General features: G+C 37.5%; 1 protein-coding gene across 1 annotated transcript in view; it reads right to left on the bottom strand.

Moving 5' to 3' along the window:
- Positions 1-19,058, bottom strand: part of PKHD1L1 (PKHD1 like 1) — a 167,568-nt gene that overhangs the window by 47,572 nt on the left and 100,938 nt on the right. Inside the window, exons 53-59 of the mRNA XM_047074118.1 lie at positions 17,515-17,686; positions 14,153-14,241; positions 13,653-13,801; positions 11,510-11,639; positions 9,540-9,658; positions 8,277-8,406; positions 659-832 (exon numbers count right to left, since the gene is read on the bottom strand). Of these exons, the coding sequence (XP_046930074.1) occupies positions 659-832; positions 8,277-8,406; positions 9,540-9,658; positions 11,510-11,639; positions 13,653-13,801; positions 14,153-14,241; positions 17,515-17,686 (963 nt within the window). The remainder of the gene's footprint in view (positions 1-658; positions 833-8,276; positions 8,407-9,539; positions 9,659-11,509; positions 11,640-13,652; positions 13,802-14,152; positions 14,242-17,514; positions 17,687-19,058) is intronic.

Below are 19,058 nucleotides of genomic sequence, written 5' to 3'. Positions count from 1 at the left end.
TTTGAAAATTTTGTATATATTTGAAATTTTCCTTCAAACAAAATTAACAGATCTATTGTGCTTGTTATCAAATGATTTCTGTTTGGGTGAGAAGCTGGGCTGTTACCTAAGGTCATTATTAATAATTCTTATTGTCTATGAAGATAAAATAAGTAGAAAAATGTTAGGGATTTGGTTGTTGAGGGTAGCACCTGGGTTTACATAATCCCTCTCAAGGCTTTATTCTTCCATGTGTTAAAAGCAAGACAACGGGCCCAAATTGGGAGTTGCTTATGCTCAGCCCCATGTCACCAAACTGAGACTGAACTTAATTACAGTTCCACTACCAGAAATGGAATCTTAAACCAGTCAGTCAGGAATCACCTGATCAGCACTGGTTAGGTAATCTCCCTGATTAGCCCCTGCCGTCCCCTAGAGGCAAGTAACCTGCTCCCTTCTGCCTGTAAAAGTATTTCATTTTGCACAGCTCTTTGGGGCTCCTTTCTATGAGCTAGATCAGACACTGCCTGATTCACAACTCATTGATTAAAGCCAGTAAGATCTTTAAAATGTACTCACTTGAATTTTTTAAACAGTGTGATCCTAAAAAGAAGTGACAATTGTTTAAGAAATGACTAAACATAGAAGAGACCATGTTATATTTCAAATTTGTACCAACCTTTAAATGTCATCATATTTTCAGTGAATGAGCTGACCAGGACACGTGCACCAAAAGATTCCTTGAACCAACCTGGGTAATCTTCACCAAATATTTTGATGTTCCTACTCAGTATCCCAACATCAGCTGCTAACGTGTAGCTCTGACCTGTTCCAGGAACATGGTATCTTTCAGCTACAACAGAAAGGACAGCTAGATTATTACCAATGCTGAGAAATACCTGTGTTTATCAGTTCCTTTGTAATTCACAGGCCACATAAATTTCTAATATGCCAAAAGTCAACACAAATGTGTGAATTAATTAGATTTGCATGCTTAAACATACATAGATGGCAGACTGAAATTATGATAGTTTTAATTTTTTTCTTTCCAAGTTTTTATTTAAATTCCAGTTAACATATAGCATATATTGGTTTCACGTGTGGAATTTGGTTATTCAACACTTACGTACAACACCCGGTGCTCATCCCAAGTGCCCTCCTTAATCTCTGTCACCTATTTAACCGATCCCCCCACACACCTGCCCTCTGGTAACCATCAGCTTGTCCTCTATATTTAAGAGTCTGTTTCTTGCTTTTCCTGTCTTTCTTCCCCGCCCCCATATTCATTTGTTTTGTTTCTTAAATTCCACGTATGAGTAAAATCACATGGTATTTGTTTTCCTCGCACTTACTTGTTTCACTTAGCATAATACCCCCTAGCTCCATCCACGTTGTTGCAAATGGCAAGATTTCACTCTCCTTTATGGTTGAATAATACTTCACTGTGTATATATGTACGTATGTATATACATACATACCACATCTTCTTTATCCATTCATCAGTCAATGGATATATGGGCTCTTTCCATAATTTGACTATTGTAGATAATGTTGCTAGAAACATCAGGGTACATGTATCCCTTTGAATTAGTATTTTTGTATCCTTTGGGTCAATACCAGGTAGTGCAATTGCTAGATCATAGATGGTTCTATTTTTAACTTTCTGAGGAACCTCCATAGTGTTCTCCAGAGTCGTTGCACCAATTTGCATTCCTGGTGCAAGAGGATTCCCCTTTCCCCACATTTTCTTCAACACCTATTATTTCCTGTATTGTTAATTTTACCCATTCTGACTTGTGTGAGGTGATATCACACCAGTTGTAGTTTTGATTTGATGATGAGTGATGTTGAGCATCTTTTGATGTGTCTTTCAGCCATCTGGATGTCTTCTTTGGAAAAATGTCTTTTCATGTTTTCTGCCTATGCTTTAATTGGATTATTTATTTTTTAGGTGTTGAGTTGTATAAATTCTTTGTATATTTTGGATACTAACCCTTTATCAGATATGCCATTATTCCCCCATTGTGCAGGATGCCTTTTAGTTTTGTTGATTGTTTCCTTCACTGTGCAGAAACTTTTTATTTTGATGAAGTCCCAATAGTTTATTTTTAGTTTTGTTTCCCTTGCCTCAGGAGATATAACTAGTAAGAAGTTGCTACGGCCTATGTCAAAGCACTTACTGCCTGTGTTCTCCTCTAGGATTTTAATGGTTTACTGTCTCACATTCAGGTTTTTAATCCATTTTGAATTTGTTTTTGTATATGGTATAAGAAAGTGGTCCTCTTTCATTCTTTTGCATGTTGCTTCCAGTTTTCCTAACATAATTTGTTGAAGAGACTTTTTCCCATTGGATATTCTTTCCCGCTTTGTTGAAGATCAGTTGACCACAGAGTTATGGGTTCATTTCTGGATTTTCTATTCTATTCCATTAATCTATGTTTCTCTATGTGTGCCAATACCATACTGTCTTAATAATTATAGCTTTGTAATATAGCTTGAAGTCCAGAATTATGATGCATCTGGCATTACTTTTCTTTTCCAAGACTGCTTTGTCTATTCAGGGTCTTTTGTGGTTCCATACAAATTTTAGGATTGTTTATTTTAGCTTTGTGAAAAATGCTGGTGGTATTTTGATAGGGATTGGATTAAAAGTATAGATTGCTTTGGGTAATATAGACATTTTAACAATATTTGCTATTCCATTGCACAAGCATGGAATGTTTTTCCATTTCTTTGTGTCTTCTTCAATTTCTTTCATCAGTGTTTTATACTTTTCAGAGTACAGATCTTTACCCCTTTGGTTATGTTTATTCTTAGGTATCTTATGTTTTTTGGTGCAATTGTAAATGGAACTGATTCCTTGATTTCTCTTTCTGCTGCTTCATTATTGGCGTATAGAAATGCAAAAGATTTCTGTATGTTGACTTTTGCATCTATCTTCATTAGGGATATTAGCCTGTAGTTCTCTTTTTTAGTGGAGTCTTGGTCTGGTTTTGGGATCAGGGTAAAGCTGGCCTTGTAGAATGAGTTTGTAAGTTTTCCTTCTATTTCTGTTTCCTTGGAATAGTTTGAGAAGAATAGTTATTAACTCGCTAAATGTTTGGCAGAGTTAAACTATAAAGCCATCTGGCTCAGGACTTTTATTTATTGGGAGATTTTTCACTACTGATTCAACTACTTTGCTAGTTATCAGTTTGTTCAAGTTTTCTATTTCTTCCTGTTTCAGTTTTGGTAGCACATATGTTTCTAATAATTTATCCATTTCTTCTAGGTTGTCCAATTTGTTGGCATACAATTTTTCATAATATTCTCTTATAGTTGTTTGTATTTCTGTAGTACTGGTTGTTAATTTATCCTCTCATTTGTTATTTTATATATTTGGGCCCTTTCCTCTTTTCCTTTTGATATGTCTGGTTAGGGGTTATCAATTTTATCAATTTTTTCAAAGAACCAGCTCCTGGCTTCATTGATCTGGTCTATTTTTTTAGTTTCTATATCATTTATATCTGCTTTAATCTCAATTATTTTCCTTCTTCTGTTGGATTTTGGCTTCAATTGTTGTTGTTTTTCTAGCTCCTTTTAGTACGAGGTTAGGTTATTTATTGGAGATTTTTATTGCTTCTTAAAGTAGGCCTGTATTGCTATATACTTCCATCTAATGACTGCTTTTGTTGCATCCCAAGGGTTTTGGACCATCGTGTTTTCATTTTCATTTGTTTCCATGTATTTTTAATATCTTTTTTTAATTTCTGTATTGATCCATTCATTTTTACCAGGATATTCTTTAACCTCCATACATTTTTGGTCTTTCCAAAGTTTTTGTTGTGGTTGACTTCAAGTTTCATAGCATTGTGATCTGAAAATATACATGGTATGGTTTCAATCTTTTTGTACTTATTGAGGCCTGATTGGTCACCCAGTATATAGTCTATTCTGGAGTCCCATGTGCACCTGAAAAGAATGTGCATTCTGCTATTTTAGGATGAAATGTTCTGAATATATCTGTTAAGTCCATCTGGTCCAGTGTGTCATTCAAAGCTATTGTTTCCTTGTTGACTTTCTGCTTAGATGATCTGTTCATTGTTGTAAGTGGGGTGTTAAAGCCCCTACTATTACTGTATTATTATCAATTAGTTCTTTATGTTTGTTCTTGTTTTATATATTTGGGTTCTTTCATGTTGGGGGCACAAATATTTACAATTATTAGATCTGGTTGGAGTGTTCCCTTTATTATGATATAGTGCCCTTCTTCATCTCTTGTTACAGTCTTTGTTTTTAAATCTAGTTTGTCTGATATAAGTATTGCTACTCTGCCTTTGTTTTGACATCCATTTGTGTGATAAATGTTTCTCCATCCCCTCACTTTCAATCTGCAAGTGTCTTTAGTTCTAAAATGAGACTCTTGTAGGCAGCATATAAATGGGTCTTGTTTTTTTTTTGTAATTCATTCTGACACCCTATGTCTTTTGATTTGACTGTTTAATCCATTTACCTTCAGAGTAATTATTGATAGGTATGTATTCAGTGTCATTTTATTACTTGTTTTGTTTTGTTTTGTTTCTGGAGATTTCTCTGTTCCTTTCTTGTCTTTGTCACTTTTGGTCTTTCCTTTCCACATAGAGTCCCTTTTACTATTTCTTGGAGGGCTAGTTTAATGGTCATAAAGTTCTTTAGATTTTGTTTGTCTGGGAAACTCTTTGTGTCTTTTTCTATTCTGAATGAAAGTCTTGCTGTCATAGAGTATTCTTGGCTGCAGATTTTTCCCATTCAGCATGTTGAATATATTATGCCACTCCCTTTTGGCCTGCCAAGTTTCTGTTGAGAGATCTGCAGCTAGCCTTATGAACCCTCCCTTGTAAGTTAGGGACCACTTTTGTCTTACTGCTCTTAGAATTTTTTCCTTTATCACTATATTTTGCAAATATAATTACAATATGTCTTGGTATTGGCCTGCTTTGTTGATTTTGATGGGAATTCTTTGTGCCTCCTGGATCTGGATATCTGTTTCCTTCTCCAGATTAGGGAAATTTTCTATTATTTCCCCAAATAAATTTTCTTCCTCCTTTTCTCTCTCTTCTTTATCTGGGACTCCTATAATATAAATGTTATTACATTTGATGGGAGTCACTGAGTTCCCTAAATCTATCCTTGTGATCCATAGTTCTTTCTCTCTTTTGTTCAGCTTTATTATTTTCCATTATTCTAGCTTCTATATCACCTATTCATTCCCCTTCTCCTTCTATTCTTGTGTTCATTGCTTCCAGTCAGTTGCAAATTTCAGTTGTTGCATGTTTCATTACAATTTTTTTTAACTATTTTATATCTGTGGTAAGGCCCTTCCTGACATCTTCCATTCTTTTCCTAATCCCAGTGAGTATCCTTATGATTGTTGCTTTAAATTCTCCATCAGATATGTTATTTATATCAGTTTCACTTAGATCTCTGGATGTGACCTTATCTTTTTCTTTCATGTGGGATGAATTCCTCCATCTTGGCATTTTGTCTAAATTTATGTCTTCTTCTTTGTGTTAGAAAAGTCTGTTATGTGTCCTGCTCCTTAGATGGTTTTATGAGGAAAAGATCATGTCTCTAGTGTCTGCTGGATGTATGCTACTATAGTGTTTTGGCTGCTATCCTTCAGGCTAGTTGTCTGCAGAGGCTCTCCTTGCCTGCAGTGGGCAGTGTTTGGTCCTTGGCCATAGTGTGCCGAGTTTTAAGTAGGTTTGCTCTGGTCTGCCTGTTAAATGAGACCTGATGCTACTTCCACTAGAACTGAAGCCCTGCAGAAGTCTCTGGTCAGGAGACATGGTATGGGCAGGAATTTCTGCTGGTCTTTTAAGGAAGGGGCCCAGGATGCTGGGATTGGGGCACACTTGATTGAAAAGGGCCATACTGGCACAGCACAGCAGTGTGGGAGCTGGTGTAAGTAGACTAGGCAACCAGTGTTGGTGCTGTGCTGTTTACTGAAGGTGGTTCTGTGTTTATGCTGAGGGACAGGGGTGGGAAATGGTGCTAGGCAGCTCCTTTGCCCCCAGAGAGGAGCCTCCAGGCACAATCCCTCTCAGGGAAGCACTCCCAAAACAGCAAATAATCTCCCTGCTGTATGTCCCAGACATTTTTCAGATTGTTGTTTCCACACCGTCTGTCCCCCACCCCCACCCCCCAGTTGTCTGCCTGCCTTCACTTCAGGAGCCGGGTAGTGCCCTCAGGGCTCTATCCCAGGCAAGCCTGCTGACTTTTAAAACTCCAGGCTTTAGGAACATGGTGTGATGGGGACCTGCACTGGTCTTCTGAGGGAGAGGCCCGCCACCCTGTGACTGAGGCTGGCTTGACCAAGAAGGGCAGTCCCGCCAGAGCACAGGGGTGTGGGACTCGGAAGAGGCAGGCCAGGCAGCCAGTGTCAGAGACCAGCTGCATGTGGCTCTGCAGCTATGCTGAGGGGCAGGGAAGGGAAACGAGGCCCCTGGATGGCCGAGACAGAGACGCATCTCCATGAATTCTACCTTTCACAGAAGTGCTCCAAGAAGAGGGAACAGTTTCTCTCTGTGTTTTAGGCATTCCTCAGATTCTGCCAGCTGCCTCCCAGGTTGTTTGCCTGCCTTCTTTCCAGGAGCAGGGTAGAACCTTCAGGGCTCTATACAAGCCATGCCCACATACCTTTAAAACTCTAGTCTTCCAGACCTGCTGGTTGCAAAAACTCACGAAAATCAGCCCCTCTGTTTTCCTAGGCAATAACTTTGAGGAAGTGTTCTCCTCGTGCTTACCCCTGTGTGCTATGCTCTCTCTTGCCTTTCTCCATGACCAGGGCTCCCTCCTCTCCACAGCACCTCCACAGTGATTCGTTTCTCTTCTAACCCATGTCTCTGCACCTCCTACCTTCTTTCTCCATGTGGCCTCTCTGTCTAGTTGTAGAGTTTGTTCTGTCAGTCTTCAGGTTGATTTCTTGGGTATTCAGAATGATTTGACAGTTATCTAGCTGTGTTCAAGGGACACGATGAGTCTATAGCATCTTCCTATTACGTTGCCATCTTAGATTCCCCCATAATACTTTTTAATTTATAAAATGAAATAAATAAAAAGCATTTCTTCTGTTTACACCAAAAGTATGATTATAATCAGCAATTATGAAGTTATTGTTTACTTGGTAGTTTGCATATAAATTAAATCACTGTTGTAAGGCCAAGTTGAGAAAATGAAGTAGAGAAGTAAAATAATTTGTCCAAGGTCATATGGATAATCAGAAGCACACAGATATTATCTTTTATGATGCCTAAACTTTGGTTTGTTCCAATTTTCCTATGGCATATTTTATACCGATCACATTTTTTTACAAATGTGTAGTAACATATCAAGCGCAGTCTATACACTTACATCTTAATGACTTGTAAAACATAATCTAAATTACATTCTACATTTCTAGAACTCTTACTCAAAATTTTAAGGCAAGCAGGTGTATTTCAACAGAAATAAATGTTTGGTAGTTTAAATGAAAGAATCTATAATGTCAAACTTATAAAAACCACTTGTTTTACAATTACAGTGTTGGTCAACAAGCTTTTTCCTTTTGATTTAAAAAAATGTGTGACATAGAATGACAGATACATATGCTTCTATCAAAATACTGCTATAAAAAGTTCTTTGAAGTTTCTTTTCCATGAACGTCAAACATCTGCCTATCAATCATGCCACATTATAGCTGAAGTTCTCATGAGCACTAGAAGCATCTGTATGGCTTTTCTAACATAACACCCCTGTCTGCTACCACTTTCTTAGATTCAGATGAAAGTAGAATGTCAAATGGGGAAAGAGTGGGGCTGGGATAGCCCTGATCCTATAAGTTGAAAGATCATCTTCAGATGATTCTGATGAATTCCTTCTATCCTTGAGAATTATGGTTCTACCATTTTTTTGTAGCTTTTCTAAATGCAGTTATAGCTGAGAAATGTGTTAACAAAACAAATTGGGACAAAAATGCTCTTGGCTCAAGGGTTCTCAAAATTCACGTGGATGAGAATCACCTAGAAGCTTGCTTAAAACAGAAAGTGCTAACTTTACCCCATGGGATGTTACATGTTAGTCTTTGCTGAATATTTGCTGAATGAATGAATGCATACAGCAGGGACTATTGGAAGCCAATACAGTAGTGCCCCTTGGGTACTAGTACCAATCAGAGTGAAATGTTCCTCAAAAATGTTAGATTTTTAAATCAAATAGTTGTAATTACAAAGGAGATCACTAAAAATGTGAACATTTCAAGGCATGTTAATTACATATCTATTTAAAGAACAGCTACTTACCAAGGTGAGTGTAGGAAAGGGTATCATTGAGAATCAGAATTTTCTGGTCGTGCAGGACTTTAATGATACTTCTAGTTTCTGTCTGGTGGAAATCATAGCTTGTAGTTGTTATCACAATCTCTTCTCCCTCCTTAGAAAAATTCAAGTGCCAAATTCAAGAACAATTTTCAAAATAGGTTTCTATTTCTTAATAATAACTTTTAAAATTCTAATTTAATTTATATCTGATTAGCAACATGGTATTATCGGAAAGAACAAACATACATTGAGGTCTCTAAAAATAAATATGCTTGTGTTTGATATTAAGAATTCTAAATTATGATTTATCTCAACATCTCCTCAAATTTAATTCAGTCACTAAATAAAATCACAGGCAATATACTTTTTTTTTTTTTTTAATTTTTTTTTCAACATTTTTTATTTATTTTTGGGACAGAGAGAGACAGAGCATGAACGGGGGAGGGGCAGAGAGAGAGGGAGACACAGAATCGGAAACAGGCTCCAGGCTCTGAGCCATCAGCCCAGAGCCCGACGCGGGGCTCGAACTCACAGACCGCGAGATCGTGACCTGGCTGAAGTCGGATGCTTAACCGACTGCGCCACCCAGGCGCCCCGTCAGGCAATATACTTTTAAGAAATTAAATAGATCAAAGCAAATATATTCATATTTATATTAAAAATTGGTCAGTACAATATTCTTAAATTTTGCCAGTTTTTTTAATATAATTAACTATTACTTGATATTCCTGAAATATGGGAAAGACACACATAAAAAATTTTTTTCCATTCAAAAACTTTCATATTTTCCTTTCATAACTAAAGATAAATAATGTTCTTTATATATTCTGAAGGACCTTTAAAATCCCAATTTTTTTTTTTCAACGTTTATTTATTTTTGGGACAGAGAGAGACAGAGCATGAACGGGGGAGGGGCAGAGACAGAGGGAGACACAGAATCAGAAACAGGCTCCAGGCTCTGAGTCATCAGCCCAGAGCCCGAAGCGGGGCTCGAACTCACGGACCGCGAGATCGTGACCTGGCTGAAGTCGGACGCTTAACCGACTGCGCCACCCAGGTGCCCCATAAAATCCCAATTTTTAAATGCCTACTATCAGGTCAGCTTCTGAGTGCAAGTTAATGCAAAATATATATTTCTTATCTGATCAATCCTATGAAAAAAAATGTCCATGAGAATAAAAAAGAAACCTTTGTAAGTTGACCCACTGTGTGTATTCAGTTCCCACCACATAATATTTCCTGTACCTGCCAATCCACAGCATCCATTAGAGATAGGACTTTGGAACCAGCCTCTGCAGTTTCTGAGAGCTTAGTTTTATATATTGAACGTGGAAATCCATGAAGATCCAGCTCACCAAACACCCCTGAAATAGAAAAGCTTCTATTTATTCACCACATAGTACTGAGTTAGGTGCTAATATAAAATGAAACCATTCATTTTAATAAGTGATTGGATATTTTAGAATGAATGGAATGAAGTTGGATATCTGCTCAGGGTTATACAAGATGGCTTTGGCTCTTTGAGCCACTTCTAGGAATCTGGTCCATAGAAATTAAAGCCAGTGCACAAGGATACATGAATAGGAATGCCCACCATAATACTAGAAAATATTGGAAAAATGGAATAAATCTAAATGTACATCAATAAGAGAATGATGGGGCACCTGGGTGGCGCAGTCGGTTAAGCGTCCGACTTCAGCCAGGTCACGATCCTGCGGTCCGTGAGTTCGAGCCCCGCGTCAGGCTCTGGGCTGATGGCTCAGAGCCTGGAGCCTGTTTCCGATTCTGTGTGTCTCCCTCTCTCTCTGCCCCTCCCCCGTTCATGCTCTGTCTCTCTCTGTCCCAAAAATAAATAAAGGTTGAAAAAAAAAAAAGAGAATGATGGAATAAATTATAATATACTAATACATTAGGGTAATGTGCTATAAAAAGAAAGAGTGTTATCTGTAAATATTGACGTAGAAAGATATCCATAACATGTTAACTGAGAAAGAAAACTGCATAGGAATATATTTAGTTTGACCATGTTTTTGTAAAAGGCACAATACTATAACCACAAATCAATATATGCAATATGAATGTACACATATATAAAGAACATGAGAAGACATGTAAAAACTGCTAATACAGATACTAGTTTCCTCATGATGGGGTAGAATTGGAAAGATGTATACTTTTTCTTAATATTTTTTATTGGTATCGTTTATGTTGTTTGAAATGTTACTTTTGAAACAAAAAAATAAACACATAAAAGCAAGTTCTTTTTAAGATGGAATTTGTCTGCCTTGGAACACTTACCAGTGGAGAGCTGACTCCTTCAGTCAAAGCCATTTTTTATGCCCCTATTTACTGATTGTCACTGTTTAGAAATTGTATGGCAAAGCGACTGCAGCACATGCTTGTATGTATCTTTCCAACAGATATGCAGCAGTGTTAATAAACTTGGTTATTAATCATGACCAAATAAACCCTCTCAGTTCCTTTACTTTCCAGGCTCAGATAGGAATACGTACAGCCATACACATCCAACAGGAAAGTATAAAGTTCAGCAACAGTTGTGACTGGATAACTGATGGCAGTCAACTGATTCACAGATTATTAACACTATAAGTAGAATAATGTGTAGAAAAGTTACCTTTTAAGGGAAAAGCACTAAGATATGAGAAAGTATGATTATTTATAAAAAGAGACAGTTATAAAGAAAACCAGATTGGAGAAATAATACACATATGGAGAGATTAATGTTAGTTTTGCAATGAATTATATTTTGGTTTCAAATACGCACATCTATACCTATTTTAGTGTGACATGATTTATTTAAACATTTTTAAATTTATTTTTATAACGCTTTACTATAAATAAATGTCTGTAAAATCTTCTGATACCATAACATCACGAACTGATAAGTATTTTAGTGCCATATGTCTTAAAATAGATTCTCAGGGCACCTGGGTGGCTCAGTTGGTTGAGCGTCTGACTTCAGCTCACGTCATGGTCTTGTGGTCTGTGAGTTCGAGCCCCGCATCGGGTTCTGTGCTGACAGCTCAGAGCCTAGGGCCTGCTTCGGATTCTGTGTCTCCCTCTCTCTGACCCTTCCCCGCTCATACTCTTTCTCTGTCTCTGTCTCTCTCTCAAGAATAAATAAACATTAAAAAAATTTAAAAAAATAGATTCTCAAAACTGACATGATACTTTTGGTATCCGGAAACACATACCTAAGACCTTTGATCCTTGATTTGGTCCTTCTGGAAGTGCCCAGTCTGGAGTAGAATGATTTCCTCTAAGAACAATCTGTAATTCTTCTTTAAAAGGGTTATCTTCCCAGCCACCAATCAATCTACCTCCCTGCAGTGAAGCATAAAATTGTTAATACTTAAAAATTGGGCAGAAAAAAATTTCACCCATAAAAATGGAATTAGAAAGATACTGGTAGCCTCCTCTAGTAAAAATGAATGAAATTTGTTATACAAAGAACAGTATTGTATCTGGAAGTGATCTTGATTTAACCCTGTCACTTTGGGATAGGTTGCTTAAATGATTTTTCAAAGTCGGACTTACTAGCTACTTATTGTCAGCACTGTCCTAAAGCTGAGACCTGCTTAGACCTAAACTAGTGCTACTGGACAGATCACGTTTTATTTTAGCACAATATGACATATATGAAGTACACTCCTCACACTTAATTCCAAGCTGTGCCCATTAGGAGGCCTCATTGTTTTGTTTTGTTTTTTCAAATTTTTATTTAAATTTTAGTTAACATATAGTGTAATACTGGTTTAAGTAGTAGAATTTAGCGATTCATCACTTACATACAATACCTACTACAAGTGCCCTCCTTAATGCCCATCACCCACTTAGCCTACCCCCCACCCATCTCCCTCTGTCAACCCTGTTTGTTAATGGTTTGTTTCCCTCTCTCTCTCTCTCTCTCTTTTTTTCCCCCTTTCCCCTATGTTCATCTATTTCGTTTCTTTTTTTTTTTTTTTAATTTTTTTTTTTTCAACGTTTATTTATTTTTGGGACAGAGAGAGACAGAGCATGAACGGGGGAGGGGCAGAGAGAGAGGGAGACACAGAATCGGAAACAGGCTCCAGGCTCCGAGCCATCAGCCCAGAGCCTGACGCGGGGCTCGAACTCACGGACCGCGAGATCGTGACCTGGCTGAAGTCGGACGCTTAACCGACTGCGCCACCCAGGCGCCCCTATTTCGTTTCTTAAGGAGCCCTCTTTGTTGATAATAATAGCTACTACTAAATGCTTGCTGATTCTCTGCCAGGCATAATGTGTAAGGCTTTACATACATTATATCATTTGACCTTTACACTAAGCCCATGAATTGCTGTTATCATTCTCACTTGATAGGGGAGAAAACTGTTGCTAAAAGCGGTCAAATAACTTACCCAAGGTTCCCAACTGAGGTAAGGACTCAGTCGTACCTTTAATTTACCTCAAAGCTCATGCATCTAAATACTAAAATACTGCATATCTTTAAAGCAGTAAAGGCCTAGTTTTAGCAAAGAAAAGTTACTACTACTTTTATTTTCTTAGGACACTTAACAGCTTTTTGGCTAGGCCATTCTTTTTAATTAACAATAATAAAAACCGACAGAACAATTCAACCAATTATACTGTTACATATTCAAGACAGTCTGAGCTTTATGAGAGAATGAGGTGATTGTTCCAAACAACTGAAATATTTTTAGTAGTCTTCTCCTGTTGTCATAATTCCATCCATGTCCATTCATTTTAAGAAACACTGTTTTCTTAAAAAAAGAAAGGTTTAAATTTTTTATTTTTTTCCACAACTCCTGGAATTGGATTCTCTGGTTGTTGGAGCAAGTTGTGGGTTTAGCTTTACCTAACAATAATACAAATATTCTACGTAGGATTAAAAATGGGCAAACTTCACAGTAAAAAGTAGCATAATTACTCCCTAAGGAATGTGTGGCCACCAGTTTAAAGGGCAGCAGAAATATATTGGACTTATCTCATAGGTTAGAGCCAGTTGTGTTTTTTATTCACATCGATTGAACATATGTTCTTATAATTTTTTTAATGTTAACTTATTTGAGAGAGAGAGAGAGAGAGAGAGAGAGAGAGACAGATAGACAGAAAGCGAACGGGGAAAGAGCAGAGAGAGAGGGAGACACAGAATCCGAAGCAGACTCCAGGCTCTAAGCTGTCCGCACAGAGCCTGACGCGAGGCTAGAACTCACAAACTATGAGATCATGACCTGAGCTGAAGTCTGACGCTTAACCAACTGAGCCACCCAGGCACCCCTATAATTTTTTCAGTAAATCTCCAACATCCTAGAATTAGACTAATAAAGGTATAAATTGTAAGACCCTTCCTCCTACCTGAAGCAATATGTAGGTAGCATTTAGAACAACTTTTCTGTAAGAAGACTCTGCAGCTCCCACACTGTGTTTATCTTCCAGTTCTAGAACTCCCCAAATAATGAGACTTTCCATTGGTGGAATATCTGTGTCTGCTACAATCCACGTTCCTATAAAACAATGCTTTATTATGAGAAATATAACATAATCCATAAACTATTGCCTATAGATAAAAACAATGACAACAGTGAGCCTTGGTTTTGAAGTTTGCAACCCTTTTTCCACACAATGACTTATTCTTATCTCTCCCAGGAAATCTGTTATCCTTAATCTTCAGGCTGAAATCCACATAAAACCCAGAAGGCTAGGTCTGGTACCCAGGACACAATAATAGAATCCATCTCTTCACATTTGCTCTTTCCCCAAGGTGTGCTGCTTAAAGGTGGAATGTAACTATTGTCGTATCTATCCTAATGTCACATAAATATAGGCATTTCATTTACTTACATTTATATACTTACCTTCAGGAATAACCACATTTGCCCCTGGGTGAGGTATGGTATAATTATTTTCTCGAGATGATTGCCAAAAAGAATCATTTGACCATAAGCTGAAAAGAGAAGAGAAATGATTCCATTAAGTATTATCTCTATATACTTAATGACCATCTCCTTAGGGTGTACCACTATACTAGATGTTTCGGGGATGACAGAACGTAAATTAGAGAATTTATACATTGTCACTAAGCAGACGAGCTGATAGGTGCAACTGGTAGGACACTTAACACATATGACTACATATACAGCTTTTTTTTTCTCCATTGAAGAAAACTTCCTTTCTATCTAGAATCTGAATCACTTTTTCTCCCACTAAATCCTCATTGTAATACCCTCATTTTGGCTAAGATGTAAATTACTTAATTTCCTTATAAGATTTCACATGACAGAAAGTGAAAAGAAATGTATCCTGGGGCACCTGGGTAGCTTAGTCAGTTAAGCACCCAACTCTTGATTTCAGCCCAGGTCATGATCTTGCAATTCATGAGTTTGAGCCCTGTAATTGGGCTCTGTGTCAGCATGGAACCTGCTTGGGATTCTCTCTCTCTCTCTCTCTCTCTCTCTCTCTCTCTCTCTCTGCCCCTCTCTGGCTCACTCTTTCTCTTTCTCTCAAAAAATAAAATATTTTTTTTAAAAAGAAAAGGAATGCATCCTTTGTCCATTTAAAGACCCTTACATGTGGTGCTACTGCATGGGGAAAGGGGAAATAGGATATGGTCAGTTAGATTCTGTGAAGGGAGGGATGGAATTGGCGATGTGAATTGGCAACGATGAGTCAATGAGGTTAAGCCCCTGGGCTGGAGTCAGGGATGGTAGGTGTACAACCAGAGTGAGGGTTATGTTAAACTGAAATAGATATAAAAAGTGCTTTGGGGGAGAGGCAGTCTCCTCTTTTCATCACTATACTTTCCAGAAACCACCTCAAGTCCAAATTGTTGTAAAGAATATTATTATAAAGTTGATGATATTTTCCTACTGGAAAACATTCACAATCAGTGGTTGCTTCCTTAACTAGTAAAAACTTTAAAAATTCTATGATACTAATTCTGGAATTCTAAAAAAGGGTCAATACACAGTTTGGTTAAGAGTGTACTTGTAGTATACATTTGAATTACTAAGTTTTATCATTAAGAAATGTGTTAATCAAAAATTCTGTTATAAAAATTTGTTTTAATAGTTTTAAAAGTGAGGTTAGCAGTTAGACTTACAATAATACATTATTTTTCAAGAAGCAATTTTAGGGAAGGTTTGTTTAAGGTTGTACCTTTCTAACTAAATAACCTGGCCAGCATTGTACAGATTGGATAATTGATTTTATCTAGCTCTTCTCAAGATTAATAGCCTTTCATTCTTACCCCTACCAGCACTATACCATGCATTTTATACATTCTTCTTCTTAGTGCCCATTGTTATAATCAATGCAATGAAGCCTAATACTTCTTAAACTAAGCATATGTGTGTTGAATAGCTAGAGCTTTACATCCTAATCTTGAGGTACCAGCTCTGGATCAAGATTCTGTTTGTTTTTACTGATAGTATTATCTGCATAATACTAATTAACAAATCCAATTATAGCCATTTCTAGAAAGCAGAACTCATACTATGAAAGGGAAAAACCCCTATTCTAAGACCTATTCACGTAGCATAACAACATATTCCTCTATCACATTCTGGTCTAGACCAATCTAAACCTATTATGTGAGTCATAATGAATATTAATTAAATTTTCAACTATTTTTTTCTACCCTAGACTACATAAGGGCTTTTTGGTCAATGTCTCTTACAAAGATGGCCCATGTCTCTTACAAAGCTCTCTAGAGTCTTTTCATGAGCCTTTCTTCACTGTCCCTCTGTAATGCTGACAGAGTAGCAAAAGTGGCCTTTCCAAAATGCAATTTGGAGTATGTTACTTCTCAGCTGAAAATCATTTAAAAGCTTCTACTTCTTAATACTAACTGCCTGCCTGAGCTGAATGGTCTGATGTCTACCTGTTTCCAACAATATTTCCAGGCTACTCTCTTCTGCTCACCAGGGTCCAGCCATGCTGATTTTCTCTCTGTTCCTAGATATACCACACTCTTTCCCACTTCAGGGCCAAGATGCTTCCTTGGCTTAGAACACTCCTCTCCCACCCTTCCCATGGTCCTCTCTTCCTCACCCTTTGGCTCTCAGCTGGAATTTCCCATCCTTTCTAACCATTCCACCCAAAGGAGGTCCCTGTCATGTTGCTCTCTGTCCCAGCCCCTAACCATTGCCCTTATAACCTTTATTACAACTTACACTCATGTGCTTTATTTTCTCTTTACTTTTTTGTTTCTTTGCTTTCTTTTGTTGGCATCTATCTCTTTGGATAGAATGTGAGTGCAATGAGGGCAGGGACCACATCTTTGTTGTTTACAATGGACTCCCCAATGCTCAGCACAGTGTCTGGGGCATAGCAGGTGCTCAGCACATTTTTTTTAATGATTGGGTTAATATATAAACAAATTCAATTATTCTTTTTGTATAGTAGCTACTGTAGTATGTATTTTGAAATGTAATTCACCTAATAAGAAATATTGAGGCTTACTTGATGCATAGTAGTAGGCTCTTAAGTGCCCACTAAATGTTAGCTTTTATCATCACTAACATTATTTTTATGATTACTTGTCCATAAAGGACAAAAATAACATAAAATCAGGATCATACCTTTAAGGGTCTTAAAGGCTAGTACAGTCATCACATACTAGTTCCATGATGTATGGTAATTGCTATAATACAAGGTAGAGATGACATTTCACATGAGACATAAAGGTAAAGGTCTATGTAAGTTTCAAAGATAGAAAAATCATTTTTAACTAGGAGAATTAACACACATTAGGGAATCAAACATTTGAACTAAAATAAGTTGTATTACAAGATTTGGCCATGACAGTTATTCTAGACAAAGAAGACATGACCTGCTAAGACAGCATTGGATTAATGAGGAGACTTAGTTTCTGGTGCTATTCTGAAAGTGTCATCAAAAGTTTTGTGATGTCGCATAATTCACTAAAGGTCGTTGGCGCCCGCTTTCTCACATATATAATAAGTGAGTTGGCCTAGCAATCCATATCTAACATTCTGCAAGTTGGAGATTACCAGTAACATTCACACATAATTTTTGTGAGACGTTTCCATTTTCTCATCAGGGTGGTTATAAGGCCCAAGTGAAGTAATGAGTGTGGACATGCCTGGTGACTTACAAGGCATTATGCAGGTCCAGGGCATTATTTTCTCAACCAAGAGTGAGGTGTGAAAACCGTCAAGTGCTATCAAAGGTATTAACAAACAAAAGGCCTGTATACTTATATGTGGCTGGTCGCTTCCTGGGATTTGGTTTTCTTGATGGGGGATGTACAGGAAAGCAATCCTGGAGAATGCAGCAGTAAGCTTGGAAATTAATAATAACATCTTTCACATCAGGATCCAGGGTCCCAGAAATGGGCTGGCTCTGCTGAAGTTCATTTCTTCCTGACACTGGAGGTGAAGGAAAGTATTTTAAATTAATATGACGATCAGGGCACCTGGGTGGCTCTAGTGGTTAAGTGTCTGGCTTCAGCTCAGTTCCTGATATCAGGGTTCATGAGTTTGAGTCCCACATCAGGCTGTCTGCTATCAGTGTGGAGCCTGCTTCAGATCATCTGTCTCCCTCTCTCTCTGCTCCTCCTCCCATTTGTGCTCTCTCTCAAAAATAAATAAACATTTAAAAACATTTTTTAAAAACAGTAAATTCATAAGATGACTAAAGAATCTGAATGTAGACAAAACCATGGCGACTTGAAAATATTCTTTAGATAGTAGGTTGGTAGAGCTCAAACATATGCAATACATATGGAAAAATTCTGATGAAATGCACATGTCTTATTGAGAAGCAGTCAAACTGTATTGACAAAACAAGTATTCTGGAACTCAAAATGTATTCTTAAATATTTATAATTGCCCCAAATAATAAAATAATAAAAATGGAAACGAAATATTTGACAGCTTCCTTTGTACTCATTTCCTCTCATTTTGTGAAATAAATGTCAGGGCCATGTGTAACAGTGTTGGTGTTATCTCAAACATAAAATGTAATTTCTGGGACACCTGGGTGGCTCAGCCAGTTCAGCGTCTAACTCTTAATTTCAGCTCAGGTCATGATCTCAGGGTTGTGGAATCGAGCCCTGTGTAAGACTCTGCACTGAGCATGAAGTCTGCCTAAGATTCTCCCTCCCTCTCTCTCTCTCCCCCTCTGCCCCTCTCCCCACCAGCTCACTTTCTTAAATAAATAAATAAATAAATAAATAAATAAATAAATAAATAAGTAAATAAATAAATAAATAAAATCATTAAAAAATTCTTGTAAAAAATAAAATGTAAGTTCTTAATTCAACTCAAGGCCCTTTTCTTTTCTTTTCTTTTTTTCAATATATGAAGTTTATTGTCAGATTGGTTTCCATACAACACCCAGTGCTCATCCCAAAAGGTGCCCTCCTCAATACCCATCACCCACCCTCCCCTCCCTCCCACCCCCCATCAACCCTCAGGTTGTTCTCAGTTTTTAAGAGTCTCTTATGCTTTGGCTCTCTTCCACTCTAACCTCTCTTTTTTTTTTTCCTTCCCCTCCCCCATGAGTTTCTGTTAAGTTTCTCAGGATCCACATAAGAGTGAAACCATATGGTATCTGTCCTTCTCTGTATGGATTATTTCACTTAGCATAACAGTCTCCAGTTCCATCCATGTTGCTACAAAGGGCCATATTTCATTCTTTCTCATTGCCACGTAGTACTCCATTGTGTATATAAACCACAATTTTTTTTATCCATTCCTCAGTTGATGGACATTTAGGCTCTTTCCATAATTTGGCTAT

The sequence above is a fragment of the Lynx rufus genome, unplaced genomic scaffold (genome assembly GCF_022079265.1).
Source record: "Lynx rufus isolate CCGP_SWC_20201006 ecotype Redwood Valley unplaced genomic scaffold, mLynRuf1.p SCAF_12, whole genome shotgun sequence".
Lineage (NCBI taxonomy): Eukaryota > Metazoa > Chordata > Mammalia > Carnivora > Felidae > Lynx > Lynx rufus.
This window is presented reverse-complemented; position numbering and strand designations above follow the sequence as displayed.